At 42.5% G+C, this 22,723-nt stretch overlaps 1 protein-coding gene across 2 annotated transcripts; it reads left to right on the forward strand.

Moving 5' to 3' along the window:
• Window positions 1-237: 237 nt before the first annotated feature.
• LOC144077284 (sodium channel protein type 2 subunit alpha-like) lies at window positions 238-21,114 on the forward strand. Of its 2 annotated transcripts, none has more exons than XM_077604911.1 (27): window positions 238-626; window positions 4,252-4,568; window positions 4,914-5,031; window positions 5,123-5,213; window positions 5,741-5,869; window positions 6,110-6,201; window positions 7,605-7,895; window positions 8,096-8,159; window positions 8,377-8,518; window positions 8,629-8,835; window positions 9,041-9,325; window positions 9,514-9,834; window positions 10,296-10,410; window positions 10,651-10,889; window positions 10,976-11,149; window positions 11,230-11,589; window positions 11,712-12,242; window positions 15,162-15,297; window positions 15,707-15,861; window positions 16,062-16,235; window positions 16,938-17,060; window positions 17,706-17,981; window positions 18,646-18,699; window positions 18,787-18,924; window positions 19,160-19,264; window positions 19,354-19,624; window positions 19,707-21,114. In XM_077604911.1, exons 2-27 carry the CDS (start codon window positions 4,302-4,304, stop codon window positions 20,888-20,890), a joined length of 6,042 nt encoding a protein of 2,013 aa, XP_077461037.1. In that variant the 5' UTR covers window positions 238-626; window positions 4,252-4,301; the 3' UTR covers window positions 20,891-21,114. The 2 variants fall into 2 exon arrangements, with proteins under 2 accessions (XP_077461037.1, XP_077461029.1); XM_077604903.1 differs by lacking the exon at window positions 6,110-6,201 and adding an exon at window positions 6,402-6,493.
• Window positions 21,115-22,723: the final 1,609 nt, after the last annotated feature.

A 22,723-nucleotide genomic window follows, 5' to 3' on the forward strand; every position in this document is an offset into this window, starting at 1 on the left:
CGAAGCAGACATGCCAACCACTAGTCCAAATGTACGTGTATTATTTTTTTTAAATATATATTTTTTTAAATCATAAAAAAGTCACTTGCTATAGAGTCAAATATTATTTGTGTCAAAATAGGAAAAGTGAACATGCTACAACAGCTCCATGACGCAATAGTAAGAGCGAGCCAACAGGTGGCAACGTTTCCACGGGCGACTTTTGAATTATACACACGATAACACTTAATAAGATTGAAATGGATTAGCAAATCAATTCCAATTAGCGAGTAAATGCAATATATTGCAAAAGAACAGCAGAGGACAAAGACGGCAAATGCGCGTTTCCTCTATCTAACCTAACAGTTGGTGGATTTTGTCCTCCTCCTCGACGGTGCCTGTTGACGTTCTCGAAGGGTTCGTCGTCTGGTGCCACCATTGCGCTTACATTGTGCCCGAGGTGAGCCAACAGGAAGCGGCACAAATTGACGAAGAAGCTCCCATTACACACGTGTGACAAAACGGGGTTTAGTGATGTCGTTCATCCCCTGTCTCTTGTGTCCTCTCCATCAATGCGGCTTTAAGAAAAAGCGAAAATGAGATGAGATTTGTATCATGAGGACCACCTGCGGAACGTCGTCACGATGGTGAGTCTCCATTCGATTCTTCTCGACGTACAACACATCGAGAAAAAAAATCGTTGCTAGTTGCTAATAATAAGTTCGCGAATGTATTTCAAGACATTTCCTCAATTTCAAGAAACTAAGTCCGCATCACAACTGTTAAAAATCTACGGATCGACGTCATGTACACGAAAATCAATGACTACACTTTTCAAATGAATCCGTGTATTTATGAGTCAGTCATTTCGGCTCCTTTTTCCAAGGTGTAAATACTAATGGAAGAAATTAGACACAAAATGGAGGAAAAATACCACCGAGCTTCCTAGTTTCTCCTCCTCTTGCCCAGGTGTAAATAATGGAAGAAATTGGACACAAAATGGAGGAAAAATACCACCGGGCTTCCTAGGCTAAAATATTGTTGGGAGATAAGCAGTTTAATGAACTATTAAATGGCCATTGATGGAAGATAAAAGGTGTTTGTATGTTTCCAGACAAGGGGCCGCTCCCTTTTTTAAGTCAATAGACAGACACATCTGGCAAGGGCACGCCCAGACTCTTTTCCGAGCATCTTCGCATCCTCTTTTGTCATATTTGCGCCTCAGATGGTCTGTGAATGGATTTATGTTTATTGTAAGGATTGCTTTCAATCATTCAGGCGTTGGAAACCACAGTGGTTTACGCGGGTGTCATTTTAGTGTACGCCTTGAACCACAGCCATGTGGTTCCCGGGCCTGGCTTTGGATTCGTGTTTTCCATAAATTGGTGGTTGCGAAGCCTCAGTTGTTTGTATTGCATTACTGTCAAGCGAATAAAGATTTTGCCACTAAATATGGCTGTTGCGGGTGATCAGTGGCTCATGTAAATGGTTTATTTTAGGCTGAACGATTCTGGCAATTCTTGCGATTTTGATCCAATTCACGATTTGCTTCAACTCGATCTTTAGTGCAAAATTCACAGTCTTACTTACAAACGTGTCTTGGATTCACATCATACGAATCATCGAAACATGATCATGCAAGGATGCTCTGTGTTATGCAGCTTTTTAAGTTCACCGTATAACAGCTGCCAAATATATCTTTCATTCATTTTCTGAACCACTTATCCTCACAAGACTATACTGAATCGGTGACCAATTGCAGGGCACGAGGAGGCAACCATTCACAGTCACAATCATCTAGGGGCAATTTAGTGTTCAACCAGCCTACCCTGCATGTTTTTTTGGGATGTGGGAGGAAACCAGAGTACCCAGAGAAAACCCACACATGCAAGCTCCACACAGTGAGGACCAACCTGGGATCGAATTCACGACCGCAGAACTTTGAGACGGACATACTAACCACTCATTATCCACTTTTTACAAGCATTTTTTTGTTACACGGACAAAAGTATTGTTGTCCTTGTTCACAACGCTGTTTTCGAATCACTGTGGGATAGCTTTTGGAGTGCTTTGTTTTCCATTTAAGAAACCTAACCCCTTCATTTGTATAGACGTTGCTTGACTACACTTTATCTAAATCCGGAAGCAACTGCTTTAATGCGCTGCTGAGCTCTTTATGTGCAAGATTCATTCACCATGGTTCCTGACAGTGCTTCAGGAATAATAAAGCCACTTGAATCAATCAGAGAAGACAAAAAAGAAGCAGCTTATACTATTTGAGATACATCTCACAGGACCCTAGATTATAAAAGTGTCAGAAAATGTAGGCTCTGAATGAAATAATGATGTCTCACATTACCTGCAAGTTTACTCAGTGTGAGTTCTGAACCGGTTTAGTTAAAGGTAAGTCATTGTTTTATGAATGGCAACAGGTGGTTATGGTACCGTCCCTTTTGCCATATACACCTGAAGTGGGACAGGATTTCATTGTTTTGGCTTGTCCCTATACGTCCTTGCCATAGATATTGAAGTGGGTCTCATTGAAATATGTATTTTGCCCGTTTCTTGTCATGACTCCATGAGTCTCAAGCTTATCCTTAGTAAAGCGATGTAGCCAGATGTGTCCTTGAAGACTTGCAATATTGTCGTTATCTTGTATTTGCCGGTTCATAACAAATAGCTTACTGTATGAAGTAGAGGAAAATCCCATCCCTGTTCGGTTTCGGTACTACCCTCTTGAGAGAATAAAGGTGAATGTAAGTTGTTTGTCTCCGTGCATTTGTGGACGACAGCCTTGCCTGTGGTTCACCTGTGCCCGGAATATTTTGTAATAAAAGCTTTGAAGTCACTGTTCATCAGCCTGTATTTGGACAACCAACATTTTCCACATCCGAAATTAATCGAACCCGAGAAGGAAGACAGAGCGCTCTTCCTTCAACAATATATACAACATAGATACATGACATGGGTACACGGTCGATTGGTCGCCGGTCTGTTGGTCGCCGGTCTGTTGGTCGCCGGTCTGTTGGTCGCCGATCTTTTGGTCGCCCGGAAGGTTATTGATAATTACCATTTAAATCGTTGCTCAAATTCCCTAAATACAAACTGCGGATTACTATTTAGTCTTACTAAATGCCCTATTAATTATTAGGCTAAAGAAAAGCTCCAAATTTCCCGGACTTTTATTGTTTTTTGTTGGAGAACTTGTTAAGACCCTGACTGATGTACCTTCCTAAGGGGACAACTCATGTACATACAAACTCTTATACACTCACACTTCGGCTCAGTGAAACTGCTCATGGCCATTGTTGGCTTTTATTGATGCGTAGACCGTGTTGTTTTACCTTGTTTTGTCGCCGGTCTTTTGGTCGTCGGTGTTTTGGTCGCCGGTCTTTTGGTCGCGGTCTTTTGGTCGCGGTCTTTTGGTCGCGGTCTTTTGGTCGCCGGTCTTTTGGTCGCCTGTTGTCGCGGTCCGGGCGACCAAAAGACCGCGACCAAAAGACCACGACCAAAAGACCGCGACCAAAGGACCGGCGACCAAAAGACCGGCGACCAAAAGACCGGCGACCAAAAGACCGGCGACCAAAAGACCGGCAACCAATGAATAATACTTCCAAGACCAGTTATATGAACTTGGACCACTTCCCTGGGAACACCCATCTATTCTATCTCACAAAACACTTCAAATATCAGAAATTGCCGCTTCAAGATAATATCAATAACTACTAGTATCCTTTTCCATGTTATTTGAGTCTGCGGACACTCAACTGAATCTAATTCAGTATTTATAAATCAGTTCATCAAACAAGCTGATGTGCACTGCTTCTACTAACAGCAAAGCTGCAACAGAGCGGAAAAGTAATGCCAATTATTTGGTCACTAGATTTATAAATACGCCTGCTGAGTGCTTATTGGCATAGCATGTTTTGATGCGAGAAGAGTTAATGAAAGATTTTAGTGGCAAATTAATGACTTATCTGCTTAGTAGTGTAGACTTTGTAGACTTCCTGTGTGTGGCTCCAGTTTTTTTTACCTAGGTCTACAATGTCTTGTTTGTCTTGTATCTGTCTTGCTACTGCAAACAAGTAATTTCCCGAATACGGGATTAAATAAAGTTCTAACCTAACCTAATTTTAGTAATCTACCAGTACTAAAATTCTCCTCCAAAAAGTATGTCCAATATGTAATTAGAAAAAAAAAGCTGCACTGTGGAAATATAGAATTGAAATGATACAACGCAACTATTATGCATTATTTCTTTTTGTACCACAGCTCCCTAATCCAACTGAGCCACTCTTGACTTAAAGGAGCAGGATGACAAAATGGCCCCGTTGCTGGTACCGCCTAGTCCTGACAGCTTCCGCCCCTTTGTCCCGGAGTCTCTGGCCGCCATCGAGAGGCGCATCGCCGAAGAAGAGTCCCGGCGACCGCGGGCAGAGCGTCGCAGCGACTGTGATGACGAAAATGGCCCCAAGCCTAACAGTGACTTGGAGGCAGGGAAATCACTTGCCTTCATCTATGGTGACATTCCTCCAAGTTTGGTGTCCACTCCTTTGGAGGATTTGGACAGCTTTTACAGCAACCAGAAGGTCTGTTTGAATCGATCTCAACGTTTTCTGACCGTGGCGTTTTACTGTCAAATGATCGAAGCTGCAGCTTTGTTTAGTAAATTTGTAAACTTTTTCACATCTTTCTGTTTTTTGTTTTTTTGTTTTTTTAAACGTGTACGTTTTCAGTCACTGTTTGCATACACGTTTGAAAATGACTGTGGAAATAAAGTCAAAGCATGCTTTGATCATTTTTTTATTGTGCCAAATCCAAAATGTTCCACAAACAAGCGCAACACAGGAAATGGACGACTGTTTAGTTAGTGTAATCGCATGTACATTGATGTATGTTTGGAATAATAATTTCTTTTTCTTTCTCCTTTTCAGACTTTCATAGTATTGAATCGTGGGAAGGCAATCTTCCGTTTCAACGCCACTCCTGCCTTGTACATCCTAAGCCCCTTCAACCCGCTTAGGAGAATAGCTATTCGAGTTTTAGTCCACTCATATCCTTTACAAAAAGTAACAGTGATGCGGCCTTCAAGGTCTGTCAGCTAACATTCATTCCATAGTGTTCCTTGACTGTTGTGTATCAACGATGTTCAGCGTGTTGATCATGTTCACCATCATAACCAACTGTGCTTTCATGACCCTAAGTAACCCTCCAGAATGGGCCAAGAATGTAGAGTAAGTTACTTTGGCACTTTCGAATGTAGTCATCGGTTCGGTCTTCTCGTAAATGCAACTCTTTTAATGCTTACTGTGTTTATTAAATATTAGCTTACGTAATACACACAGTTTCTCGGGCCATGAATTGGGAGCGGGGTGAAGCGTGTCTGTTGTTAACTCATTGGCTGCCATTGACGACTTATTCCTTGCCCCTTATTCAATTGGAATGAACGTCTATTGCCACAGTGTTAAATGTCGACGGCCAGAGTCTATTTGCTGTACTGCACAGATGCAGTATCATGTCAGACTAAAGCTGCAGAGGTACAAGCACTGACTTTTTATTCTTTACTCTCTGGTGTGGTATTAAGCCTCGCCGTTGCCTTATTGACTCGCTCTGTCCCTGGTTGTCATAGTAACAGAATCTTAAAACGTCTACCTAAAAAAAGGTGTAACACAAATAACATAAACATAACATGGCGGCTGTACGAAGGCTAATTCATATGCTGCAGTTTGTCATGTTATAAGACAGTTTACTTTTTCGCCAGATACACATTCACAGGGATTTACACTTTTGAGTCGCTCATAAAAATCCTGGCCAGAGGCTTCTGCGTGGGCAAGTTTACGTTTCTGCGGGATCCTTGGAACTGGCTGGACTTTAGCGTCATCCTCATGGCGTGAGTATTTTGCCACCCTTGACACTTTTATCACCGAATAGTTAACGCGATCAATATTGGACTTCATGACTACAAATTCCCACGGTAGAGTCGGCCGGAAATCACACATCAAGCACGTTCAAAGCCGAGTGTCCCGAAGCATCACACCGAAATAATGTCACCCATTTAATAACGGTGTCCCATTTTCTTGTGCTCATGCTTGAGTGATGCTGTGTGATAACTGTGCATTTAATTCTGCAGGTATATAACCGAGTTTATAAACCTAGGCAATGTTTCAGCTCTGCGCACATTCAGAGTATTGAGAGCTTTGAAAACTATCTCAGTCATACCAGGTAAGGCTGCCCTAGTTTATCCTCCTGTGTGTGACCATTTGCCGCTCCTTCCCCTTTTCCACGACCCCGCCCCTTTTGTTTTCTTATGTCGTGCGTGTGGATGTTTGTGTTGTGTGCGCGTGAACGTGCGCATTCCCCAAAACACCTGGCGACTCCCCCCCAACCCCCACCCCCCTGCCTCGCTACCTCCTCCCTTACAGATATGTCACAGAGTTTGTGGACCTGGGCAATGTATCAGCGCTGCGAACCTTCAGGGTTCTGCGGGCCCTGAAAACTATATCGGTCATCCCAGGTGAGCACACCATCAAGGCTTTAAAAGGGCCAATCAAATGCTCACTGTTTAGTGGCGTTTTGGGCAACATGTACTCACTTCTGAGATCATCCTCACCCTAGCAAAGCTTGACAACACCGTTTTGCCATCCCTCATGTTGCCTTCCAAAAAGAAAAAGCTGGAATCTGACGCCAATCTGCAGAGATTGAACGGATTCCTAGTTTTTAGACACATAGAAAGGCAGAATGCTTTCTTTGAAATCTATTCTTGCCTTGGGAGCCACCTGTGGATTTTGTGCTCTCTCTCTTTTTTTTTACTTTACGCATGAGACATTGCAAAGGAAGATTTGCTGGTGGCAATGCATGTGCGTCTGTGTTTGTGGCATGTTCTGTTGTTTGGAACCTAGTGACTAGCAATTTTCGTTGCACAAATCAGGAGGAAAAAGATATGTTAAGACGAATTACAATAACTAAAATATGACTTCATTTTATGTACTGTGAAAGATTTTTGTCAAATATGTTAAAGCAACTCTAGCTGGGCATACTGCTCACTATTAATACCATCTCGTAGATCTTGCATTTGAATACAATAAAGGGGTGCGATGTTTTGCAGGTTCTCATGCCAACTCGCTGTGGGAAATTCACATTTGTTTTAGGTAGCATAGTCTTTTTGATAGGCGCTCTCTCCACAATATTTTTTATAATCCATTTTATTGGGCTTTTAATACTATCACGTTCCCATTATAAATAATAAAATGATGCCGGTTCAGATTGGCTGAAGCCTTCCAATTTGGAAAATGCATGTTTTATGTATGTGAGGGTCTTCTTCAGGTAAACAATTCATTTTGGCATAGACTACTTTCCAAAGTTTTTTAATGCATTGTAATAATGCATTCCATCTGGAACCAAACAAACTTTTTTTTGTCTGATGTAAAAAAAATAAAAATAAAAAATAAAAAATCTTGCAAATTCTGTTTATCCATGATGGATGGTGACCGTAGTCATCTTTCTTGAATGAAAGTCCAGTAATTCATTCAGAAATCTCAAACTGACCTCTTGTTATTTAGAAAGATGTTGTCGTTAAATTGTTTATAAAAGGCCGTAATCCTAATTCCTCTTTCTTTTGCCTTTAGGTTTGAAGACAATTGTTGGTGCTCTGATCCAGTCAGTCAAAAAGCTGTCAGATGTGATGATCCTGACGGTGTTCTGCCTCAGCGTCTTTGCTCTCATTGGCCTGCAACTCTTCATGGGCAATCTAAGACAGAAATGTGTGCGCTTTCCAATCCATGACAACAGCACCAACAGCAGCCAATCCCTTGCGACCGACATGTTTCTTCTCAACGGCAGCCTAGCAGAAGTCAGCGACATGTTCCCTAACAGCACAGGGAGCTCCTTCAACTGGACCGAGTACATCAGTGATGACAGTAAGCTTCGTGAAGTGTGCCAGATGTGCAGTATGCTCAGTATTTGGCTGCAAATTAGACTGGCGCTAAACTTGATAGAAGCTACGTGTGATGATTCTATGTAAAATTCAGGATATTTGTAGTGCGTCTCAACTTTTTTTTTTGTTCGTAAAATGCCAATGGAAGAGCAACAGTAACTTTTATGTTCTCTTCCCTTTTAGGTAATTACTATTTCCTCCCAGGTCGGAAGGATGCTCTGCTCTGTGGAAATGGCAGTGGGGCTGGGTAAGTATTCATTTTACACATTTATTTTCTTGACCATTTCCTTTATTTCTAAGGCGTCATACAATATTTATCCGTCATTTTTAATGGTCTTAATTCACTTGCTAGACCATCTTTGTGAGACTTAATTTTGCAATTACATTGTAATCTAACTCGCGATCTTTGACTAATATCGACCCATAGGCATTGAAATTAGGCCAAATCTATCATTGTGTGACAGGCTTTGTCCCGAAGGCTTTATTTGTGTCAAAGCGGGCCGTAATCCAGACTTTGGCTACACAAGTTTTGACAGCTTCAGTTGGGCTTTCCTGTCTCTGTTCCGACTCATGACCCAGGACTTCTGGGAAAACCTCTATCAACAGGTTTGTATGATCTCTAAATCACTACACAAACAAACACACACACACACACACAGATTTAAAATTTAAATAACTTTTTGTCATTATGATCCTTCTAATCGTGACTCTTTCAGACTTTACGTGCTGCTGGGAAGCCCTACATGATCTTCTTTGTTTTGGTGATCTTCCTGGGTTCCTTCTACCTTGTGAATCTGATTTTGGCTGTTGTGGCCATGGCTTATGATGAGCAAAACCAGGCCACCATAGAGGAGGCCCAACAAAAAGAAGAAGAGTTCCAGGCTATGATGGAACAGCTCAAGAGGCAGCAGGAGGAAGCACAGGCAAGAACGCTTTGACGTCTATATTATGTCATTGAGGTAACAATAACAATGTCATTTTGACTGGGAAAAATACCAGTGTAATCCGCGCCGCTATGACGGCTTTTGACTGCCAGGCCGTCTCTTCTTCCATACTTATTCTCGCAGCCTTCCAGCCTGCCGTCAGGTCGTCATGACAACTGTGTTTTGTTATCCAATTGGCTGACAGGTTGCCACGGCAGCAGCACCGGAGTGTGACGAGTACGACCAGAGGGGGGGCCCCACCTCTGAGTCCTCCTCTGTGACATCCAAGCTCAGTTCGAAAAGTGCAAAAGAGCGACGCAATAGGCGGAAGAAAAGGAAACAGAGGGAGGAAGAGGAAGAGGAGGAGGAGAAGGCTTCATGCAACAGGTTCCATAAATCTGTAACTGTGGACAGCATCAACAGATCCTTCCACTTCTCCATGGATGCTAACCGATTGTCGTATGAAAAAAGATGCTCGTCACCCAATCAGGTACAAATTCCTCAAACACTTTCACTTCTAAATCCAATTCCAATCCATTTTAACTGCAACTGAATTGGACATCTATCGCTCGGAAAAAGTGATAATTCACCTCCAGGGCTCTGAGTTAAAATAGATTGGACATCCGTCACGGTCAATGGCAGGGAATGAACTAAAGAGCTGAAAACGTCCGGTTACAGTCTCTGCTCAGTGTACGTGGATCGCTCTTCTCACCACGGAGGAACAGCCAGGGAAGCCTCTTCAGCTTCCGCGGACGAGCTCGCGACATGGGCTCCGAAAACGACTTTGCGGATGACGAGCACAGCACCTTCGAAGAGAGCGACAGTCGTCGGGGCTCCCTCTTCTTGCCACGTCGCCTGGAGCGTCGTTGCAGCGCCGTCAGCCAGACCAGCCTCGTGGTACCCCGCGTGATTCTTCCAGCCAATGGCAAGATGCATTGCGCGGTGGACTGCAATGGCGCCGTTTCGCTGGTCGGGGGAACCTCTGTCTCTAACTCTCCGGTATGTCTCCTGTTGTGACATGAGTCACTTTTGAACTCCGTTATTAATTGCAACTTAATTACTTGGAAAAAGCTGGAGACTGGAGTCACACGACCTGACAGTGTGGCGTTTGCATGTCTCCCTGTCCCTGCGTAGGTTTTCTCCGGGTACTCTGGTTTCCTCCCACATCCAAAAGACATGCATGGCAGGCTAATTGAACAGTAGAAATTGTCCCTAGGTATGTGTGCGTGAATGGTTGTTTGTCTGGTCAACCAATTACAAGTGTACTTCAGCTACTGCCTGTACTTAGCTGTGATCAGCTTCAGTACCCCCGCAACTCTTGTGAGGATAAGCGCAACGGAAAATATTCGAATGAATGGGGGGATTTCAGGGATGACCGTATTGAAGGGCTCTAAATTGTAATTTTTCCATGACGCTTTGGTCAAATGATATATCATAATAACGTATGCAATTTTCCATAGGGTACGACTACAGACACTGAGGTGAGGAAACAACACTCGATTGATTATTTAGAAGAGCCGGGGGGCAGGCAGAGAGCCATGAGTGTGGCCAGCATCCTCACCAACACCATGGAAGGTCAGAAAGCTTACATGTAGTATACATTTTCAAATTAAATTGAAGGCAGTTACCGAAAGCTTTTCCTACTCCTGGCGGTATGTTAAAGCACTGTGGGATGAATAAAGTTATCCAATCCAATCCAATTAGCTGTATTATCATTGTTAGAAACATGATCAATATGACCACCTCAGTTTTATTTAGTCTATTTTCCTTGCCCTTTTATTTTTCACTTCATTTTCATGCCTCTTCCCTCACCAGAGCTTGAAGAGTCTAGACAGAAATTCCCCCCCTGCTGGTATCGATTTGCCAACACTTGTCTGATCTGGGATTGTTGCCCTGCCTGGCTTAAAATAAAAGAGTTTGTCAACATGGTGGTCATGGACCCATTTGTGGATCTGACGATCACCATTTGCATCGTCCTCAACACCCTTTTTATGGCCATGGAGCATTATCCAATGACCAAAGAATTCAACAACGTCCTTTCTGTCGGAAACCAGGTACCTTGTAAACATTTGCACAACCCTTCAACCACTCGAGATGTCTTTTCATGCACACAACAGCTTTAACCTTGTTCTTCAAATAGGTATTCACCGGCATTTTCACAGCAGAGATGTGCCTGAAGGTCATCGCTCTCGATCCTTACTATTACTTCCAAGAGGGCTGGAATATTTTTGACGGCATTATTGTCAGTCTCAGTCTGATGGAGCTGGGTTTGTCCAATGTAGAGGGCCTCTCTGTGCTCAGGTCCTTTCGACTGGTAAGGGACACAAACGACCGACGAGTCCGCGCCTTCCAAATCCAGATCACAACAATATTTGCCATTGATTTTTCTGATAGTTGAGGGTATTCAAACTGGCTAAATCCTGGCCAACTCTGAATATGCTGATCAAGATCATCGGGAACTCGGTCGGGGCCCTTGGGAACTTGACCCTGGTGCTCGCTATTATCGTCTTCATCTTCGCCGTGGTGGGAATGCAGCTTTTTGGCAAGAGTTACAAGGAGTTCTTCTGTACCATAAACGACGGAGGATGCCAACTGCCACGTTGGCACATGCATGATTTCTTCCACTCCTTCCTCATTGTATTCCGGGTCCTGTGTGGAGAGTGGATCGAAACTATGTGGGACTGTATGGAGGTAGCAGGACCGACAATGTGTCTGATCGTCTTCATGATGGTGATGGTCATCGGAAACTTGGTGGTAAAAAAAGATTTTCCTCTTATATCGTGTATTGTAGAGGGAAACCAAAATGATCTATCTCAACAACCTGAACACTTCCCGATGTTCTCAGTCTTGCGTCGCTTTCGTTTCCTTGTTTTTAGGTTCTGAACCTGTTTTTGGCACTGCTTTTGAGCTCATTCAGCGCTGATAACTTGGCGGCAACTGACGATGACAGCGAAATGAATAACTTGCAAATCGCCGTGGGCCGTATCCAACGCGGCATTGCCTTTTTAAAATCTACCTTGCGCCGATTCCTCCAGAGCCTGTTCTTTGGTGGGAGTGTGAAAGCATCTAACCTGCATGAAGAGAATAAGCCTCTGGAAGAACTGCATAGCAACGGCAAAGGCAACTGCATCACTAATCACACGACATGTGAAATGACCAAAGACCCTAGCGGGATGTACATGACACCTGAGGGCAACGGACGCCCGGGTGGAGGCCTTGTCGCCGGGGGGACGGTCGACGCGGATAGCCCTGAAAAGTACCCGATCGACGAATGTCCTTACATGTCATTTATTCACAACCCGAGCCTGACAGTCACAGTGCCTATCGCTGTGGGTGAATCAGACTTTGAGAACCTTAACACGGAAGATTTAAGCAGCGATTCCTCAGACGTGGAGGACAGCAAAGAGGTAAGAGTAGACTTCTGCTTTTCTCTTTCTTGATGTTTTGATTTGAATGAATTGGAGCACAATGTTCGAGCATTCCTGCTTTTTTGTCCTATGGTCAAAAAGTACTGTATGAAAGATCTCTTTTGAACCATCCATGCTCTTTCCCCAAGATATTTTTGCCTCTTATTTGCAGGTGTGTTTAATGACAGGTGATGGGGTTGGTTGCATACTCAACCTTCAGACGTTACGCAAGACAGATTAGGAGGGGTGGTATGTTGGTTGGATGGATTGAGGAGTGGGTAGCAGCAATAGTCAGGATACATTTGACTCCAATCCTCCCTCCAACAAATACTTGCTATTCATTTTCAGCACGTGAACTGTGACATTTACAAAGATGAAACCTTTCGGTGATGAGTTTCGGCTTCCCTTAGCGTTGACTTGGATTCACTATGACAACCACTTCAAAAACAGACTAAAAAGGTCATTGTGAAACAGCACAGATGCTGCTAATTTCATTGAGAAAGGCCTAAAGGAGGATCTCGCTTCCGTCTCATGTGAGCGAGATGCAATCTAATTGAACGTCCTCGTCAATTTAAATCATCTTTGCCCTTCACATTTTCTTACCAGATCCTTTGCCACTCTAGTTAATTATTTAATTCTCCAGAATTTAATGCAAGCTCACACCCTATGGCATCTTTTTCCAGGGGAGAAAAATCTGTTGGGCAGCTGTACGCCCTACTTGAATCATGGATTTTTCCTTGGCGCGTTTGTCATTCTGTCAATAATAAGTGTAACAGCCCTGAGGATATCACCGACAACTTAAACCATTATTTTTTTCGGGATATAGGTGTTTGAATCCCCAAAATAATTGGAATATTTTGTGGTTACAGATAGTGTCACTCGCTGTTCATAAATTTCTTCCGCGTGAAAATCCTCACTCCATTCTGAACACAGGCATGAGGTTGATTGCTGGTTTATACTGCCCATGACTTACTTTAACTCCCCCCATTTGTTATTGCAGCCATGTCACAGATGCTCTCAAGGTTTTCAGTGAGAGAAGAACTGTAAGAGCACTTTACTGTATCATAGCACTCACCACGAGGACTGCCAATGTCATTTAGGAACAGGCATTATTTTCCTCATTTTTAATGGACTGCCCATTTTCGTTCTTGCCTGGTCTTGCCCTCCGCCCACGCACAACCCACTTTCCTTTATTTCTCACAAGACACTTTTTGAGAACAAAATTAATATATATGTGTATATGGAATATAATATAATCTATACATACACACGTATATATATGTGTGTATATATGTATACATACTATATATATATGTGTGTATATATGTATATACATATGTATGCATGTATGTATGTATGTATGTGTATATGTATATATATATATATATATATATATATATATAAATATATATATATATATATATATATATATATATATATATATATATATGTGTAACATGTCATAGGGTGTCAAAACACCTAACTCTGTCACTCACTTTTATAAGGAAACACCATGAATCAACCCAATTATTTCCCATTAACTTTGACTACAATAGTGAACTGTCTGCCACATAGTGCCGAGTGGAGTAAAACATGCAAAAATATGCTTCTACATATAAAAATACATCCGGATATCATCTCATAACCCATCGAGGTAAAAATGAATACCGAGGTAGAATTAGGCAGCATCTTTGCAAAAATCAGTGCACACTTAAGAAGCATGCTTCCATCATTCCCATGTTCTATTAGCTGGGTCCCACTGCAATCAGGACTGCTGCACTGTCTGGGATGACATGTTTCAAAGTTGACACACCAGAAAGACATGCGCATTCAGTAGAAGGGTCATTCCAAAATTGGAGGAAATTTTGGCTTCAGAGTTTTTCAGCAATTCTGTGGTTTTCCAGGACATTTTCATCGATTGATAAAACCTAGAACATAAATTCGCATAACCCATTCTTTTCATAAATCGTCCGATAGTGTCAAGTCTAACTTATTGTGTCATTTATTCACCACTTTCTTTTTCCACCATGATGAAAAGGATATGATAATAGCGTTGCGTGCAAATTGTGAGATCCACTCATATTCATTCATATTTGAAATATTTATGTTTACTATGCAATGTAATACCTATGTCCTCCAATTCTGGAATGACACATTATGACTCTTTATCAAAAGTGATAATAACATCAAGACGGACGAGTCTCACGTTACGCAGATGACGGAGGGTCAATACATGACTTTATACAGTGTCTTTTAAATGTCTTTCAAACTCAACAACCAAACCACATGCTGTCTTATAAACAGTGCACAGTGCTGGTTTTTGCTGGAAAGCTAATGCAGTCATCTATCAACTTGAACAAAAACAGAAAAGGCTTAAACACTGCTTTCAAGGAATGGAAACACTGTATTTTCATGTCACTGAGGAACATTGGATCTCAAAACCTTTTCTGGGTGGATCATAGTGCATTATGGGTCTATGGGTTCAAGCAGTTAATTTATTGGAGCTATGTAAAGAAAGACAAATTGATGTGGGAAGTTCCTTTCTCAGTAGATGTGAAAATACCACACGTCTTGCTTGGTACGATTTCAGGCTTGGATTGATGATGCACTGAAATACTGCATGCACTCGTCCTCAAACTGAGGTCACATCAAACGTACCCACAGTTGCATTATTGTAATATCCCACACCCCATATCATACGTTGCTATATATGATTTGAGCCTTCAGATATGTCACACCAAAGCCTGTAGGTACATTTGATCAATGTTGCATGTGTTGACAATGAGAAGGATGCCCAACTCTAATTTAATGACAGTGCATAATCAGAGTAATACTAATAACCACTTCAGGACATTTGAAGTCCTGAAATGGCGCTGCTTTTGGACTCTCACTTTTTGCAACATCTCCTTCTCTACGCAGAAGCTCAACATTGAGCCCCGGAAACTCAGCTCTTCGGAAGGGAGCACTGTTGATATTCGCCCACCGGGAGATGGTGTCGATTCAGAGGAACTGGAGCTGGGAGAGTCACTGGACCCAGAGGCCTGCTTTACTGAGGGTGAGATGGCTACAAGTGTGCTAAGTCAAGAAAAAAGTGGGACACAACTGCTCATGCTTTGCGCTGCCCTCTTCAACTCACAGCGGAGTGACAGTGAAGAGAAATGCTCATCAGGATAGAAAGAAAAGTAGTCTGTCGTCCTTTTCGCTTAATAATTCAACCTGGCATTTTCTCTGCAAATTCGAATATAGAAATATCTTCATCCGAACGTGAGTAACGTTGGCATCCAATACTGAAAATTGTTCGTTTTTTGCGGGAAGGGAGGCCGGAACATATGAATGGGTACCTTGCAGTTTGAAAAAGTGAAGGGAGGAGCAGGGTTAAGATCCGTACGCTAATAATTCTAGCAAATCTGGTCTGATTATTTCTGCCATTTGTCCCATTTGTGTTCTTCCCCGTTCTTCTGCAGGATGTGTAAGCAGATTCCAGTGTTGCCAGGTCAATGAGGAAGAAAGCATATTTAAGAGTTGGTGGTCGCTCCGAAAAACCTGTTTTGTAATCGTGGAGCACAACTGGTTTGAGTCCTTTATCATATTTATGATCCTGCTCAGCAGTGGGGCACTGGTGAGTTTGAAATTTCTCTTAATCTTTCTACTTTTTGCTTCTTAAATTGGGGGCTTGTCAGGAATTCTATCAAGATTTTGTGTGACATTTATTGCATCAGAGCTTTAGCTTTGGTTTCATTCGTTCTTAATCAGCAAAAAGTTCATCCTTTATCACCAATGTGAATACTTTTTCCCCCTCTTTCTGTCAATTTTGCTCAGGCTTTTGAGGACGTTTATATTGAACAGAGAAGGACCATCAAAACAATGTTGGAGTATGCAGACAAGGTCTTTACTTATATCTTCATTCTGGAGATGCTGTTGAAGTGGGTGGCCTATGGCTTTGTCAAGTACTTCACCAATGCCTGGTGTTGGCTAGACTTCCTCATTGTTGACGTACGTGCAATATGAATTCATAAGACATCTGATTTGTGCCTGACTCAGACTACACGATTTCAGTCCGATTTTGGCGTGACAGACATTTCGTGGAAAATCTCTGATTGTCGTGGATGATACTTTGAAATAACGTGGGCTATTCCCCTACTGCCGCATCACGACCATGTCACAAGGCATGTCAGAATTTCTGCCAGTCGTGCTGCATCGTGTAACTTTTTTTCTCTGTATCCCTTGTTTTTGCGAGTGTGCCGGGAAACACAGCTGTGCAGACAAAATAAACATTGAAAGCAAATTTCCCCTCGCTTATAGCGAATTTGTTGATCTTAGCAGAGCAGACGACCAAAGTGCCTCAGTGGCCATTACTGATTGACAGCTGCTTGTCTCCTGATGACATCAGATATCGTACCGTGCTTTACACGAAGATCGAGCAGGCTCTGGTCTTGTAGTGTGACAACGTGTCTGTTCCAAGACACACTGACGTGACAAAATGTCTTGTAATCTGACACTGCGATCGTTGGGCGCCACCAAAATAAAATGTTGTCGTCTGAGGAAAGCGCTATTTATGCCAGTTTTGCATGACTTTTCGTTTTGGTTATTCTAAGAACCCTCAGTTTGTTTTTCTTGAAATCTCAATACATTTGTAATGATTAATGCAGTTAAACAAGGTCGATTCTCTTTATCTCATACACCTCGATCTCTCAGGTCTCCCTTGTTAGCCTTATGGCCAACGCTCTGGGCTACTCGGAGCTTACCGCCATCAAATCCTTAAGGACGCTGCGAGCCCTCCGACCACTTCGAGCCTTATCTCGGTTCGAGGGCATGAGGGTGAGTCATACTCCCTGTTCATCCCAATTTTGCAAGGAATGCTGATGCTAAGACACAATTAGTCCTCTTTTAAGACATCCTAGGTCGTTTTTTTTTACCTGGCATGGTGTCGCAATGGATAAGCTACTAAATACCTTTCAAATGTAAACTTGCAATTGAGCTGCATGCTTGTGTTCTCCTTCCAATTCAACTCTGTACTTCTTCTATCCGCATGTTTCTTTTTACATTGTGTCGATCGATGTATTGCAGACATTGCTTTTTTTAACGCTGCTCGTTTGGTGCCTTGTAAATGTGACCTGTAATCTTTTTCTTTGTTGTGTGTCTTTTTTCATTTACAGTCAGACAAATGTTGTGACCTCATCCTGCCTCCAAGGTTTTTTTCTGTTTTGCTTTTTTTCCTATCAAATTATAAACTTGACTCAATCAAGCGTCACATTCTTATCTGTCTGATAGTCAATGCTTTTGTGTGCAGACATCACTGAATAAATGTAGCTTTTACTTAATGGAAGTAAAGTCAAGTGATTATGATTGTAAATGGCCACTCATCCAAAATTAGAAGTCTTTCCTATTTGGGTAAACAGAGCTCCTCCAGTTGATTGCAATGGTGTTGAGGTTTTTTTTCTTCTGTATTTTGATACTGTCCAGGTTGTTGTGAATGCACTCCTGGGCGCCATCCCCTCGATCATGAACGTGCTGCTGGTCTGCCTCATCTTTTGGCTCATCTTCAGCATCATGGGGGTCAACCTGTTTGCAGGGAAGTACTACTACTGCGTCAACACGACCACTGACAAGGTCTTTCCCATCGAAGTGGTCAACAACAAGACTGAGTGCCTGTATTTGGTCAACGACAGCGCCAGATGGAAGAATGTCAAAATCAATTTCGACAACGTCGGCGCCGGTTATTTGGCGTTGTTACAAGTGGTGAGGTTTTCAAAAAGGGACAATTGGCTTTTTGCTTTTTTCGCGCAAGTTTATATTCCACGCCAGAGATTTGGAGTTGATACCAGGCCAACCAATGACAGTTCTAAAAACAGAAACTAGCTCATTACACTTTTTTCTAAAATGTTTAGGAACAGTGAGGCCTTTTTTTTTCTTACTTTTGCTATGAACTGAAAACAATTGCGCTTGTTATTACAAGATGAATGTGAGAAAACAAATCAACATTTCCTCTTTTAAGATCTGATGCACAAGGTAGCAATATATAACATCTATTTTTTAAAGCCTGAAGGCCTGTCAAATCGCCACACAGGTTTTTGTTTTCGTTCTTGGTGTCATTCGTGAAGCCATTGTCTTAAACTTGGTGCCTAGGTAGTACGGGCTACTTTCTATTGATTGCCCTTTTTTAATATTTGTATTAGGGTTGATTCATTAATTGCCTATAGGTTACGAGTTGGCTAGTAGAGGGCATATGCACGCAGTCTTCAGCCTTTAGGGTGTTGGGGCACACTTGCTTGTATATTTAGTATATAAGCATATATTGTACACTTGTAAATGTTCATCCTTTGCCTGTACCAATACTTTTGAGATTTGTACATCCGTCTTTGGAAACAATGTTACCGACTCATGGACCGTTATCCGTTTCTAGGCAACCTTTAAGGGCTGGATGGACATCATGTATGCCGCGGTGGATTCTCGTGATGTGAGTTTTTTTTCCGGATTACAAAATCAATACACAATAGGTCAATGTGTCAACACCATTTTTTTTCTTTCTGTCTTAATCATTTAGCTGGAGGATCAACCCAAATACGAAGTCAACTTGTACATGTACCTGTACTTTGTCATCTTCATCATCTTTGGTTCTTTTTTTACTCTCAACCTGTTCATTGGTGTTATTATTGACAACTTCAACCAGCAGAAGAAAAAGATAAGTAGCCTTTTCTGAGAAACCAATTGATTTCGAACAAAACTGACAAGAAGTGATCCAGTTTACCCGATTAATAGAAGTGAGCAAAATAAATGATTCAAGGTCTGCAATTGGTTGTATACCCTCTGTCAGTGAAATGCGCAATTCGTGCTAATTATCATTCTGACATTTTGAATAGGCTAACATGTTGTTTTATTTCCGTGGTTGTAACCATATCGTCTCAACTGTTCTATACTTTGGAGGGCAGGATATCTTTATGACAGAAGAACAGAAGAAATACTACAACGCCATGAAGAAGTTAGGCTCCAAGAAACCGCAGAAACCAATTCCTCGACCAACGGTAGGGTTCACGCTGGTCCTTTTTGCCGGATTGCCATCCTGCTCTATTGACTCGGATGATCCTAAAATACTGATCTGTTTGGCCCTCAGAATGCATTTCAAGGCTGTGTGTTTGACTGCATAACAAAGCAAGCTTTCGACATCGTTATTATGATCCTCATCTGCCTTAACATGGTGACCATGATGGTGGAGACCGATGACCAGACTGATGACATGGACGACATCCTTTACTGGATCAACCTGGTCTTCATTGTGCTCTTCACAGGGGAGAGCATACTAAAGATGGTCTCCTTGCGTCACTATTACTTCACCGTAGGTTGGAATATCTTTGATTTTGTGGTGGTGATCCTGTCAATTGTAGGTAAGGACGCGACATGGGTGCCTCTATTCGGAGTTCAGTTCTATTCCAAATGTGCTAATTGTGGACGTTTTTACTCCGGCAGGAATGTTTTTGTCCGACTTGATCGAGAAATACTTTGTTTCGCCGACATTATTCCGAGTGATCCGTCTAGCCAGGATCGGCCGTATTCTCCGTCTCATCAAGGGTGCCAAAGGCATCCGGACGCTGCTCTTTGCCCTGATGATGTCACTTCCCGCCCTTTTCAATATTGGCCTCCTCCTCTTCTTAGTCATGTTCATCTACGCCATTTTTGGCATGTCCAACTTTGCCTACGTCAAACGGGAGTCTGGAATCGACGACTTGTTCAATTTCGAGACCTTTGGGAATAGTATGATCTGCCTGTTCCAGATCACTACCTCAGCCGGATGGGACGGTCTCTTGGCCCCCATCCTGAACAAGCGGGAACCCGACTGCGACAGCCAAATGGAGCACCCGGGCAACTACTACAAAGGCAACTGCGGCAACCCCTCGGTGGCCATCTTCTTTTTCGTCAGCTACATCATCATTTGCTTCCTCATCGTGGTGAACATGTACATTGCCGTCATCCTGGAGAACTTCAGCGTGGCCACCGAAGAGAGTGCCGAGCCGCTGAGCGAGGACGACTTTGAGATGTTCTACGAAGTGTGGGAGCGCTTCGACTCCGACGCCACGCAGTTCGTGGAGTACAGCAAACTCTCGGACTTTGCCGACGCTCTGGACCCGCCGCTGCGCATGCCCAAGCCCAACATGATTCAGCTCATCTCGATGGACTTGCCCATGGTCAGCGGCGAGCGCATCCACTGCCTGGACATCCTGTTCGCCTTCACCAAGCGAGTACTCGGGGAAGGCGGCGAAATGGACGTGTTGCGAGGGCAGATGGAGGAACGCTTCATGGCGTCCAACCCCTCCAAGGTGTCGTACGAGCCCATCACCACCACGCTCCGCCGCAAGCAGGAAGAGACGTCCTCCGTTGTCATCCAGAGAGCCTTCCGCCGCTACATGATTTGCACGACCATGAAGAAGGCCTCGGCCCTCTACAAAGAGCAGCTGAAAGAGGGCTTGCGCGACCCGGACAAGGACGTGATGGTCATCTGCAAATTCAACGAGAACTCCACCTCGGACAAAACGGAAATGACCCCGTCCACGGCCTCCCCGCCCTCTTACAACAGCGTGACAAAATCCGACAGGGACAAATACGAGAAAGAAAACAGCGAGAGGAAAAAAGATTTGAAAGAGCGCAAGAAATAGATTGTTTGCGTGCTCGTGTGTTGATTGTTAGAAGTTGAACAGTGACTCAAGGACAGGCCAAGTATGTCGTGTACACGTTGAATCTGCAAGAATAGCTGAAGGGACCAAATCATCCACAAGATATTTCCAGACTGGAAAAAAAACACTTGTAATTCTCTGTTTGGTTGTTTTGTTAATTGACACAACCCAGTGTACTATTAAAATGTCTGTAGTTAGTACTGCTATCAATAGTGTCATTCATTTCAAAATGGCCATATCACGCAAGTACTCGGCTTTTTTGATTTGTTGGTTGAGTTAGGGGGATAAACTCCCTTCCTGGTCTTTTCGGGCTAAAGGAAAATGGACTCAGATTGAGCATTTTTGCGTCCCTTCTTAACTGCTGTGTAGTGATAGTGAGTTAAGGAGCACAGGATTATATAGCCAAATTCCCAAATTTGAATCTGGATTAATTAATTCAGACAAAGGAAGTCAAATTGAACAATTTTCTTCAGCACCTCTAATATTTTACTGGTGATTGAATGATTTGTACACTCTGCGTTAAAATATAAATGGCTCCTATTTTATGTCATTTGCATTCAGGGCCTTAATCCTTCTTTGCCTATTTGTTTTCATCATACTAAACACAAAAAAAATTGATTTTTTTTACAGTTACTATAACATTTTAACTATCATTTGCCTGAACGCCACATAGCGAAGCTGGTTGTATGCACGCATACTGAGACGGTTAAGCAGGAAAGCATATCAATCGGAATATTTGATTTTTATCATAAATGTTTTGCTGCCAATCAGCAAACAACTTTAAACTTCCTCTGGCTAATGCATATGATAAAAATAAATGAATTTTCTGCAAATACACACCATTCATAGCCCAGTAGCCATCTCTAATTTCCCCGAAAATTTTGTTTTAGTGAATTGCTTACAGGAAGTTACCACTATCTGCACTGTTAGGTTCATCCAATTGTAAGTTTATTCCTTAGGTTTTTCCAATTCAGCTTTCAATAAAAAAGGCATCTGTAGTCACATCCCATTTAATTCTTGCAAGAGAGAATACATCCGGCAGCTCGCCCCACCCAAGATTATTCTAAAGAGCGGCATTATGTCCTGCCTATTTAAGGCTTCAAATCAAAACAATTACAAGGTTATTGATTCCATTTGCGTAAGCAAGAAACAAAACAATTCCATTTGCGTAAGCAAGAAACAAAACAATTCCATAATCAAGCAACCCAAGCGTCAACCTAGCGTCACAAATTAAAACAATATGCTTGATAGCCATCCGCTGACCCAACAACAATTTAAGCGTCCTTCACCGATCTTCATTGTGAACTCGCATCTGGGGAAAAGGTTGAGGTGTATCTCCCAGTACTCAGTCCTCGGAGCAAGGACTCGGTGTATTGTTTTATGTCTTTGCCTTGTATCTCTCGCTGGAACCAGCTGTCGACCTTGGCGTAAGCGTTTGTCTTCGTTGGAGGCGATCAACACATTTTAATATAGTTACACATTTAGGATGAGCATTACTATTCCTAATAAGCTTTATATTCATTGCAAACACATTTATAATAATGAATAACCCCAACATTCCCCCCTATATTATAAATTTGCACATGATCTCCTTAATAAAACTTCCTTTCAGCTTTATTCCATTAATTCCAAATGAACATATAGTAACATCCCAGAATTAACCCAACATTCCCCCCTTTTTTATTATATGTTCGTTATTTATTTTATGGCAAATCCAAGAAGAGAGGGATATCTCCGTTGGCTGTTTTAATTTTACCCGCTTAGGCCCTACTCGTTCGGCAGGTCTGAAAGCAGAAAACAAAATCATTTTCGCCA

The sequence above is a fragment of the Stigmatopora argus genome, chromosome 1 (genome assembly GCF_051989625.1).
Source record: "Stigmatopora argus isolate UIUO_Sarg chromosome 1, RoL_Sarg_1.0, whole genome shotgun sequence".
Classification (NCBI taxonomy): Eukaryota; Metazoa; Chordata; class Actinopteri; order Syngnathiformes; family Syngnathidae; genus Stigmatopora; species Stigmatopora argus.